The sequence below is a fragment of the Cyprinus carpio genome, chromosome B9 (assembly GCF_018340385.1).
Source record: "Cyprinus carpio isolate SPL01 chromosome B9, ASM1834038v1, whole genome shotgun sequence".
NCBI lineage: Eukaryota > Metazoa > Chordata > Actinopteri > Cypriniformes > Cyprinidae > Cyprinus > Cyprinus carpio.
The window spans coordinates 12,321,305-12,333,961 of NC_056605.1; the positions used below are offsets into that span (position 1 = coordinate 12,321,305).

The following is a 12,657-nucleotide window of genomic DNA, read 5'->3' on the forward strand; positions in this document are numbered from 1 at the left end:
GAAAGCAGCCAAAAAACTGTTAATTATTGATCATCGAGCACAGCACATGACAGACAGAAGAGCAGAGGAGATAGAGAACAAAGCCAGTAGGTGTTTGTTTGTGTTAGGATCCTTTATCATTGGCCTTTACCCTGCAATCCATCACATATGGACGCTCAAACTCTGAATGTCATGAAGATCTGGGTCTGCCAATATCCCTGACAGGACTAACAACCTGACCGCACAGTGTTATGCACACAGTACAGCCACACTAGCTCACTTTAGGCCATGCTAATGCACCTAGCATGACTAGGGAATATAAGCAGATGACTAATTTAACAGATTTTATTGTTATTAATCGGAGTTGATATCTTATTTATTATTTTTTTTTGATGTGAACCAAAACAACAGAAGTAGAGGCCGTGTAATGTGTCATGCTATTTTAAGGGGGTCATGAAATGCATTTTCAGATCTTTTTCTTGTGTTTTAAAAGGTTAGCTTATGAAATGTTTTGCACCAAAAGGTTTGAATATTATATTAATATTGTATTATATTAAGTATATATTAAATGTATTGAGAAAATGATGATACACTTGGTCTCCTTACAGTGTTAAACATTGGCTTGACATTTATTCCAAACATTCTTGACGGTTATAAATAAATGTACTTCCTGGCATGTTGAAAGAAAAAAAAGAGGGGTGTGTAAAGGAAAATTGTGACAATGACTGGGGTGATTTCAAATGTGTTTTGTAAAGGTGGAAAACTTTCAAAGCTTTGAGCTATGAGACTTGCTTTTGGATGTTTTTATTGTTGAGCAACCACTTATGTGTAAAAATCAAGGACATTTTGATTGTCCATTTCATAACCCCTTTCCACATGCACAACTCATGCACTCCAGAGCTGTTTGTCCACTGGACATTCGTGTGAAAAGACACATTCTCACAGTTACTGCCATACTGCTTATACACCTAGCATGGCTAAGGAGTACAAATCGACAAGGTAATTGTTATGAATTGTAGTCAGAATGCCAAAATGAGGCCGTGATGGAAAGGATGTAGAGTATGCTTAATATTTCATAACTTCAGGTCCAAGGTCATGCTTAATTTTCACAAACCTTGTTGTTTTTGTCCACTGGAGATTTGTGGAAAGATTAAGTTCAATGCGACAATTTACACAAGAACGGATTTATGAATGATTTACACAGCAATTAGTTTTGCTGATGTTTCATGAATGAGGCCCATTGAATGGATATGCTAGAACTAACACTAAAGCTAATACAGTACATCTAGGGAGTAACAGAGGACAAATTTGATGGATGTATAGTTATATTTAGTCACAGTGGACACCACATTTAATTTAACATGAATCAAATGACATTTCAATGTATTTATAGCTGAACTATTGACACACAGGTATACGACAGTATAACACAAACTGGACAGATACTATCAACTTGTATTAGTTTGTAACAAAGATGGCATCTACTCTAAAGTTGGAGATCAAGTTGGTTGGTTCTGTTACAAAGCAGTTCCCAAGCCTGAAGAAGATGCGCACATCTCCACAGCTGTTCACCCGTGTTTCTGTGTCTCCTCTGATGTTCTTCTTCTTTTCTTCTCATGGAGCTGCTGACCTTATGGCCGCATCTCTCATAAAGGTCTTCAAATGCAACTTTCATTCCTCCTCTTTTTTTATTCCCCCTCTTCAGGGCTTTTATTTTTGGAAAGAATGCCATTTTCATGATTGCCACTTCATCCTTTGCTGCTTTCCATGCACATAATGGGAAGAACACCCCCACGTATACCCAACGCAGCCCTTGAGACGACACACACACACACACACACACACACACACACACACGCACCCACACACACACACACACGCACACACACATCCCTCCCCCTCGACACAGCGGTCACACTGTGTGTGTTCTTTAGGAAAGTGCTTTTACATCAGAGAGCCAAGACAAAAAGGAAGAAGAAAACAGAGAGAAATGGAAGTTTACAATAAAATTTGGGGGTTGAACTTGGTCAGACTAAAGTGCCTACGGTCATCAAACAATTACAGACAGTTCATGTGATGGAAGGGAGAAAGTTTACAGTCTACATCACCCACTGGGCGGCACCCGACCCCGATAGCTCAGCTGAGAAACCTCACGACCACTCAGCCTGAGGCGCAGAAACATGCCCTCTCACCTCACGTCCAAATAAATGCATGCTTGTTATAATTACCAGGCCTGGGCATCTCTCCGGCTCTAAACTCAACCTCAGCTGCTTTAAATTACGGCTAATACACAGCAGAGAAACTCCCTGAATAAATAAACCTTCAAAAGACAAATCCAGCTCCACTTCAGCTGCTATGAAGAGAACTACAGGAATCTGGAAGCAGAACGAAAAGGCATTGACTAATGATACACCGTTCAATCAACCCCGCGTACATCTGCTGGAGGGGACGGCGCTTACAGATGCGAGTGTGTGTTTGTGTTAAGTTAAATGATCACATGGTAGTCTGGGTTCCTGGAATAGCAGGTTAGCACTTCCATATGTTTTCTCACACTGAGGCTATGCTGCGAGAAAACAAGTGAGGTTGAGCGAGGGGAGAGAAAAGTTTTAAGGGGCCGAAACCATGAACCTCTTACAGCTCACCTCAAGCAAACCAAAAATCGTTCCTTCTTCAGCAAAACCACAAGTTTCAGAACAAGAGTATGGTTGTGCATAATAGTGAACTAATACACTACCTTAACTAGTTCTGCAGTATAGTTATGGGATGTGTGATTGCTCAAAGAGTTAACAGTTAATTAAAGTTAATAATAAATTTATCTATCTATTTATCTGTCTGTCTGTCTGTCTGTCTGTCTGTCTGTCTGTCTGTCTGTCTGTCTGTCTGTCTGTCTGTCTGTCTGTCTGTCTGTCTGTCTATAACTGATATCAATTGACACAAACTACCATTCAAATGTTTGGGGTCAGTAAGTTTTTTACAGTATTTTTGAAAGAAGTCTCTTATGTTCACCAAGGCTGCATTTATTTGATAAAAAGTAAAACAGTAAAAACAATAATATTGTGAAATATTACAGTTTAAAGTAACTTTTACTACTATTTTAATAAGTTAATTACATATTCGGCAGCCATTACTCCAGTCTTCAGTGTCACTTGACCCTTCAGAAATCATTCTAATACACTGATTTGGTGCTCAAGAAGCATTTCTTATTATTATCAATGTTGTCATAGAAAGGGCTACCATATCCCACAATGCAATGCAAACAGCTGCATTATGTTAAGCGCCATCTGCTGTCAGAGAGTGAATCATGCTTTCATCCAGAGCGTCTCTCAAGCGCTCCACCATGTGCTTCTCATCCTTTCTTGTTTACATCAGAATGCGCATGCATATTTCATACAGTATACAGCGGTGTTGTGCACTGTGACCAGTTGATGGGAAATGTATTCTTAAAATGCATTCAAAATTCTGAATAATTTTTAATAAATAATTATTCTCTGTATTTTCAAGTGCCCATGATAACAATATTGTGCATATTCATTATCGTGATATACCGCATTACCGAATACCAGCACATGTCTAGTTCGACTGCATCGGTCAAATCAGTATTCTTGTTCAATTCAGGGCGAGCTGTGAATAGTCTGGTGTTTTGTGCAACAGAGGGGCAGAGTCTAAGTACAGTTCAGAGGATTAAATTCAAAAGATGAATACAGTGAGACGACAGATGGTGCTTGAGCCCGCCACATGCACTTAAACAAAAAAAAAAAAAAAAAGAGCCCCAGCTGCACAATGGGCCCCAAAAACACACATCCAGCGGGCTGGACAGAGTGTGGCCTTTAATTGACTGGCTGGCAGCTATAGTACAGTAAAGACCAGGCGTGCGGCACATTCACCACATGCTGGACTAATTCATGGACAAACACAAAACAGAGCGAGAGCGAGAAAAGGATGGAGGCAGGGAGGGAGGGAGCGAGGCAGACACGGCCAAGCGGCAAGCCGCAGTAATTTATTCACTGTTCCTGTCTTCGTGAAGAGAGGTCTTTCACTCCGAAACAGCCTGCAAGCTTGCACCTGGCTTTGCCAATTAAGACCAGAGTACAAGCGCGCACACACACACAGACACGACACGCTTTTACACAGTGGTATGCACACTTACCCACTCACGTGCTTTGAGAATGAGTGAGAGGGAGAACGTGGCAAAACAATGCAGAAATTCAGTGGCTTATACTGTGAGGAGGTATTATAAAGGGGACACAGGAGACGACTTCTAGTTACCAAATCATTCTGTCACATTCAAAACTGCTGTGTTGATGATACACAACATTTGTGTTTGGTTTCTTCTTCTGCTTATATGGCATTAAGTTCACTCACTGCACTGTGCTACGCTTATGTCAATAAACAGACTTTCGCTCTCGTGTATCATTAATTGGCAGACTTGACTGGTGGAGGATTTTTAGTTAGTAAATACGTTTAGTCTCTTCATCACATACAGCTATAGTATGACTTCAGAAAACTAGAAAAGTAGCACATGAGCACTTTTAGGAATGCAGGCCTACTGGAAAAAAAACCTTGGTGAGCATAAGACTTCAAAAACTTAAAATCTTACCATTTAAAAGGTATCTACATATACACTAAAATTTACACATTAAATTTGGCCAAAGAAACAAACAAACAAAAATAAACTGATGATTGGTGATTCACTGCTATAGAGGTAAAAACTAAAGTAAGAGACTCAAAAACAACAGTGTTGCTGTTGGTAACCATCCCCACACCACCCCAGGTAACCTTCTCCACCGGGTCTTCTGGGTTCAGAGCGAATGAGAAAGAGCTCACCTGTGATTGGCTGAAAACAGCATGGTTGCCATTGAAGGGAGATTTGCGTTCCTTGTCACGATGGTGACGGCTGCTGTGTTTACTGCGCTGGAGCTGCTGCCTCAGCTTCACAATCTGAAACATGGAGAGAGAGAGACATTGTCAGGACAGACATTATTTTCAAATCTCTTGATTATATAAAAGACAGCATATAATTAAACTTCAATGAGGGTGATACCATTAGGGTTTATTGTTAATTGTACTGCATTTTATGTCTTATTAAACTGGTCAGATGGTATTGTTGATTGTCTCATGGCACTACATTCCTCACTGCATTTAAGTACTTTGTTACATACACAAATAAACACCCAAACCCCCTCTCCACCCCAAACACATTCTTTCAAAAACACTTATGATCAATTACATTAGTACTCTTTTCTTTATAAACATCCCTCTGTTAAAGAAAAAAACAGATACACCCTCCCGCTCACTCTCTCTGTACCCTAGCCTAGGGAAGAGAAAGGCAATACGTGTACAGATGGGATCGGATGTCGAGTTTAAGTCCAGCCTCAAGTCAGTAAACAGTGGCTATGAGCGAAGCCCTTAATGAGACGTTATAATAATCTCACCTGTAGCTTGTAGCAGCCAGGATGTGACAGCATTAATTCCCACAGAAGCATTTCTGACCAGGGCTTAATGGGTCTGTGTGGGCTTTATCTGTGTGTGATTGTGATAAAGAGGTGCTGGTGTTGTTTAATGCTTGTTTGAGAAGGTACATTATGTGGTGTTTGTACCACAGACAACAGCTCTGTCCAAAGCTGCAACAGGTCCCTCACTGCCTACTGAGACCTGTTACCTTCTAAGGGAGCATCCTAACTAAAATTGAACCTCACATTTGAGTGGGACTGCAGAGGCAGCAAACAACACTAACTAATGCGAACCACAATAATACTGCAATTAAATAATGTCAGAATTACAGTAATTACAAGATCCTGACGTCTTTGTACCACTCACATGTTTTTAAGACTTGTAATTACTAGCTAGAATATAGCTTTAACAAGCTTCTATTTCTCTACAGTAGTCAACATTTGAAGTGGATCAAAACCTTTCATCAAAGTTGTCCTAAAACCAAAACAATACTCGTTCTCGTCTTAGGGCAACTTTGATGAACTTTTTTGATCCACTTCAAATGTTGACTACTGTACAATTTCTCAATTTAGTTTCTTTCATTCAATTTCTCTCATCCATCCATCTATCCATATATCTCTTCATATGTCCATCTATCCATCCATCTACTTATCCATCCATCCACCTACCTACCTGCATACCCATCCATCCAACCATCTATCTATCCATACTTCCATCCATCCATCTACTGATCCATCCACCAGTCTTACTATCCATCCATCCATGCATCCATCTACCTATACTTCCATCTATATATTTACTGATCCATCAATCCACCCATCTGGCTATCCATCCATCCATATATCCATTCCCCTACCTATCCATCCATCCATGCATCCACCTACCTACCTATCCATCCAATCACCCAACCACCCACCCACCCATCTATCCATACTTCCATCTGTCCATCTACTGATCCATCCATCCATACATCTAGCTATTCATTCATTCACTGGTCCACCCTCCCATATATCTATCCATTCATCATCTACCTATCCATTAATCTATCCATTCCTTCATCCAATCCATCTATCCACCCGTCTAGCTATCTATCCATCTATGCATCCATCCACCCATATATTTATCCACGTACCTATCCATCCATCCATCCATCCATCCACCTGACCAACCCTCCATCCATCCATCTCTGCATCTACCCACCCACCCATCCATCCATCCATCCATCCATCCATCTATGCATCCACCCACCCATATATCCATCCACCTACCTATCTATCCATCAACCCATCTAACTATTTATCCATCTATGCATCCACCCACCCACCCATATATCCATCCATCCATCCCTGAATGGCTCTAAGTAGACTGTTAGCTGTCATTTTTTAATTCCTACAAGACATTTAAATTTACAGATCAATTTTCTTGAAATACCATTTAGTAATGAATAAACAAATAACATTTTCTTCACTCAGTCCTATCTCTTACATGTTTTTCCTAATGCACAGCAAAGAAGAATGCAATGAAGTGCATTCCAGGATAACCTTCTGTCTACTGACTTACAATTTAGATCAAACAATACAATGCATATACATATAATGTATATGCCATTCCAGATCTTCTATGATATATCTAAATGTTGTCTAGGTAAGGCAGCTCACTAGGTCTCCATCAGATTTGCCTACAGCGTGTGTGAGTGCACATATTGTATGACCTGCTGACTGTTTAGAGAATGATTAACTATGAAGAAGAACACTAGAACACACACACACAAGTTTAGAGTCAACTGAGCAGTGAGAGATGGCAGTTGAGATAACGAGTGGCAGAAGATAATGCACAGCAGAGACATATGAAGGGAGAAGACTCTTGAAGTGGTGGAAGAGAGGAAGAAGACAGGCTGAATAGAGAGAACAGTGTATGAAGCCACTGGAGGATGTGACAGGGGAAGGAAGGGTGTACACACAAACAGGAGGAAGGGAGGGTGTAATGCGAGGTGACACCAGGCTGCTTCTGGTTCACTAGAGCCTGCCAATAATATGATAATGACACAGCCTCCATCTTCCCCTCCCCACCAACCCCAACAGCCTGTTGCTGCTCCGTCTCCTCATCTACAGTCTCACACAGGGGAGATAAAAGCAACGAGGGGGGTCCAGCCCCGGCCCTGCCTCTGCTGAATGGAACAAAGCACGGGGGAGGAGAGGAGATCAGACCCTAAACGCATCCTGACCTCTTTTAGTTGGTCAGTGCTGCCGCAGGAGGCTGAGCGCTTGTGACAGCCCCTCTTCTTCTCTTCGCATTCATCGGCCCAGGCGCTGGGGGTCTGTGGGAGACACACATGAGACCGTCATGAAACAACAATATGTTTTGATCATGACAGCATTGCATTGTTTGTTGACTCGTGAGTATGCTGATACAGTCTTTTGACTCTTGTCCAAAATAAACACTCACCAAAGCCAACTGAGAATAAAAATTTGGGCTACTTGCCATGTGATGATTTTTTTTGCTCTCATTTTTTCTCATTAAGCCAAAAAAATCTAAACAAGAGGATAAAACCATGATGTTTCGACAACAGTCTCATCTTGCATGTGATATAAAAAGCTGAATAATTGCACTTCAACAGGGACATACAAATATTATATACATATACATATAGTACATATAAAACTTTACCAGTTGTGGCATAAAGTTGGGCTCTGTATACCTTTATAAAGAGTATTTTACTGTTAGAAAAAGAAAGAGAAAAAAAAAAAAACAACAGAGATCTCCATGCTCCTCATGTTTTATGACCATATCAATGGGCTGTCTAGCCTGCCCTTTAAATTCATTCATGCAAAAAAAAAAAAACCCTGACAGGAGAGACCACCCTCACCCACACACGCACACCAGTGAAGGCATGAAGCCGGGGGATGGTGAATCTAATTTAGGTCTCCATCCTGTGAACAAACTGTTTAATGCTCATCTTTACACAGAACAAGGCTGGTGTAACTTCTTTGCAAACTTCCTTCCTAAATGTAAAAATACAGACGGTTTCGCCAAAGACAAGCATGGAGAGGCACACAGGGCGTAGGGTGGCTGGCTCTGAGCTTCCTTTGAGTGAAGTCTCTGCCTCTCAAGTGTGATAAAGCTCTCTAAAACGATAACCGCAAACACTGCAGCCAGAGCAGGTACGGATGGTGTCTTCAGAGCTGAACACACACACACACACAGTCTATATTTTCAAACAGCATGCTTCAAATGAAAACAGGCATTAAGCCATTATATTGTCTGATATATCAACCTCCCAATCGAATTAATGCTGAAGATAAGCTAATACTCAAGTGGTCACCGATGCATCCCAAAATTTTAGCATTTCGTCACACTGGAATATAAGGTTAAGTTGTTCGCATTGCACTTTGAGATTCTATACTCTTTGCATATTTTAGCCATTGCAGTAAATCATTCTAGTATTTCATGGGTACAGGAAATATGTACAGTAAACTATGAACATACATATCATATAATGAAGAAACAGTAAGTAGTTTGCATGTAGCATGGGTTTTAATTCCAACTTGCCCTCAGAGAACTGAAAAAAAAAAACTTCCTCAGAAACCCTAATAAGAGCAGAAAACATGAACAACACTCCTCAAACATGTAACATACTTCATTAAAGCACAGCATTCTGTGAGAAAAAGTAGTTTCTGGTAGGTCAAAGTTGCTAACACACAACTGGGAAACCTACAGCTCTTATAATCAGTAGTCCACGTCAGCCTAGAGAGTTATGGGAATCGCTCAGCTGTGAGTGGGCCTATGAGCACACCATGGCCTTACTTATGCACTCTGATCACTTATTGGCACATATCACCTCACTATGAGCACAAACACAAACACACACTCAAAGATTTGTTTGGAAACCTCTTGTCTCTGTCCCTCCCGCTGCCATTAACAGCCCGACACCAGAGATTCAGCCTGTGGGTTTACACCATAAACAACTCTAGATCATTCTACACCCAATACACTCAACATGTCTGTACGAGCAAGTTCACAAACTTCCACTCAGAACGCTTTATGGAAATTTATAACCGGACAGCTATGGCCTTATTTAGATATCTGGCACAGATGAGGAGTGATCTTATGTTGAGGAGGTATGGAAAAGTAATCTGGTTGCCTCAGCCTCTCTCAATCACTCAAAGGTGTGAGCCAAAACTGTAAAACGCTGTACAGAAAAAAATTAATCTATGGCACTGGAAACAGCCCAAGGCATTAGCTGTCAAAACTCAACTAATAAAATGCTTTTTTTCTGTGATGTGCATCATGACATTAAATCAAACTTTTCTCAAAACCGCAATCCTGTTTTGTTCCTTACTGGTGTCAGAATTCACCCATGTTTAACAGATTGTTTTCACGCAAGCATCCTTGCACACCATTAATTAGCAGGTCCATTTATCAGGGAGACACACACATTGACACTTTCTTTGGCCTTGGACACAAATGGTGCTAAACATGTGCAGGAAAACCAGTCGACTCTCCTCTCTGTACAGCCTGAGGCTCTGTTTCTCGACACATAAAAGACATTCGTTCTAATTCACACTCCCTTCAAACAAACACTTAACGTCAGCGGAGATCACAAACAAGTGTACATACACCGTATGATCAAAGCTAAACTTCTGACAAGGTTTAAAGAAAATATTACAGCAAAATTACTTTCTTAGCTGTTCCTGGTCTTTTTGCATGACCCACCAATGTTTGCTTTTATCAAAAAGTAATAGCTTTATTCTGAACCTCTGAATATCAAACCTCAATTTTCACAATTCAATCTGAGAGATAAAATTAAATCCCGTCTTGCATTACATATTTACAGTTAAACATTCTGCATCTAGGTCTTGCATTGGATTGGTTCTGCAATGAGAACTATTAGTTTTGTTTTTAAAGTAAAACAACACATTAGATGAAAAGTCTTATGAATTTCAGAGCAAAACTGGATATTCAAGAAGGGGAAAAAGTAGGGCGGGATTTAATTTTATACAAAAAGAATGGATTGCGAAAAGCTGACATAACATACCAGGCTTTATAGGGAGATTACGAAGAGCAACTCTTCCTCTGAAACTCTCCTGGCACCTGTTGATTATAACATTAGCGGCCTTGATGACGTCAGTCAAAAAGGAAAGGTGTTTCAGAGGTGGAGCATGTTATAGCACAATAAAATCAGGAAAGAATACCCGTCAATTTGATTTCATGCTGACTTTATACATGAATAGGGAGCATTCACGGAAATATGTGAGACATGTTAAAATTCTGACAAGTTAAAAGAACACGAGAGAACAGAAGTCTAGAGAACAAAAACTGAGCTAAAGTCACAACGAGAGAGAAAGCAAAATGTGGCTGAACGAGCCAGTAGGATAAAGTTTTTCTTCTTCATTAACTTCATGCCCTGTGTGTGAACCTCCACGAGTCGAGCCGGAGGAGCGGTGGCTCCTGTGCCCGGGTGTACTTCTCCTACCCCTCCCCAACATTTATTCCTCTAAATTCCTTTCTTTCTTTGTTTAATTAATCCGTGCATGTGCTTCTTTGTTCCATAGCTCTTTTCTGCTTCTCTCACTATTGTTCTGCTGGTTTCCTCACACTCATCTCTGTCTGATCCCTCTTCATCTCTTTTTTCTCCTCTTCATCGCCGCATACTCCTTTTATACACTTCTGCTTTTTCTACCTCCTCCTCTCTTTCATGCTCCCTGCAGGCTTCCTCTTTTCCTATGTGTGTGTTAAAGTAGATGGTGACCAAGCACTTTGTAATGGTGTGGCATGTTGACATTTGGTATGAACATCTGCCTCAGATGATCCGATAAACAAAAGAAATGAAAATAAGTTCAATAAATATATTAAATAAATAAAATAACTACATTAAATGAGCACTGGCTACCTATTAAATTCTGTACCAGTTTCAAAACATTATTACTCACCTATAAGGCCGTTAATGGTTTAGCTCCTGCATGCCTAACTAGTCTTCTACCACGCTACAACCCATCATGCTCCCTAAGGTCACAAACCCTGGACTTTTGGTAGTACCTAGGATAGCAAAGTCCACTAAAGGAGGTAGAGCTTTTTCGCATTTGGCTCCAAACTCTGGAATAGCCTTCCTGATAATGTTCAGGGTTGAGATACACTCTCTCTGTTTAAATCTAGATTAAAGACACATCTCTTTGCCCAAGCATTCAAATGATGCATCCCATAATCTTGTCCTGCAGTTATATCTGATCAAATGCACATTATTATTCTCTAGCTTGGGTTAAACAAATTAATTTTGCTTGGTTGGAACAGCAGCTACGCTAATTATGTCTCTATTTGTTTCTCTGCCAGGAATTACACAAGTTTCAGTCTGGATCCAGCCCTTACAAAGACCTGAGATGACCAAACACCTGAGAAGAGATGATGCCAACCCCTCAGAGGACCTCAGATGATGCCAACCCTGAAACAACATAAACTACCAAATTTTGCAACAAGTTTGATTGCAACATGTAATAATTGCTGTTAATAGTGTTCATCGTCTGTTTGATTACGTCATTAACTGAATTTTACCATACATTTCTGCCATTTGTACATCAATTTGACAGTCACCATTGATAAGCTACTACTAAATATATTGTAGAAACTTAATTTTCTGTAAAGCTGCTTTGCAATGATTTTTATTGTGAAAAGCCCTATACAAATATACTTGAATTGAATCGAATTAAATAAAAATAAAAAAAATACACAATTGAAGGTTTAATAAAATAAATGGAAATTAAAAATTTAATGAAAACTATTAAATTAAACAAAATACATACATATACATATATACATATACATATATACATATATATACATATGTATATACATATATATACATATATATACATATACAGTACAGACCAAAAGTTTGGAAACATTACTATTTTTAATGTTTTTGAAAGAAGTCTCTTCTGCTCATCAAGCCTGCATTTATTTGATCAAAAATACAGGAAAAACAGTAATATTGTGAAATATTATTACAACTTAAAATAATAGTTTTCTATTTGAATATACTTTAAAAAAAAATAATTTATTCCTGTGATGCAAAGCTGAATTTTCAGCATCATTACTCCGGCCTTCAGTGTCACATGTAACATCCAGTCTATCACATGATCATTTAGAAATCATTCTAATATTCTGATTTATTATGAGTGTTGGAAACAGTTCTGCTGTCTAATATATTTGATGAATAAAAGGTTAAAAAGAACT

General features: G+C 39.6%; 1 protein-coding gene across 2 annotated transcripts in view; it reads right to left on the reverse strand.

The window, feature by feature from the left end:
* Positions 1-12,657, reverse strand: part of fam117bb (family with sequence similarity 117 member Bb) — a 38,017-nt gene that overhangs the window by 9,435 nt on the left and 15,925 nt on the right. The window contains exons 3-4 of one of the 2 annotated variants that reach the window (XM_042730995.1): positions 7,655-7,747; positions 4,804-4,917 (exon numbers count right to left, since the gene is read on the reverse strand). In XM_042730995.1, coding sequence (XP_042586929.1) covers positions 4,804-4,917; positions 7,655-7,747 — 207 coding nt within the window. The remainder of the gene's footprint in view (positions 1-4,803; positions 4,918-7,654; positions 7,748-12,657) is intronic. The other variant, XM_042730996.1, reaches the window with a different exon arrangement.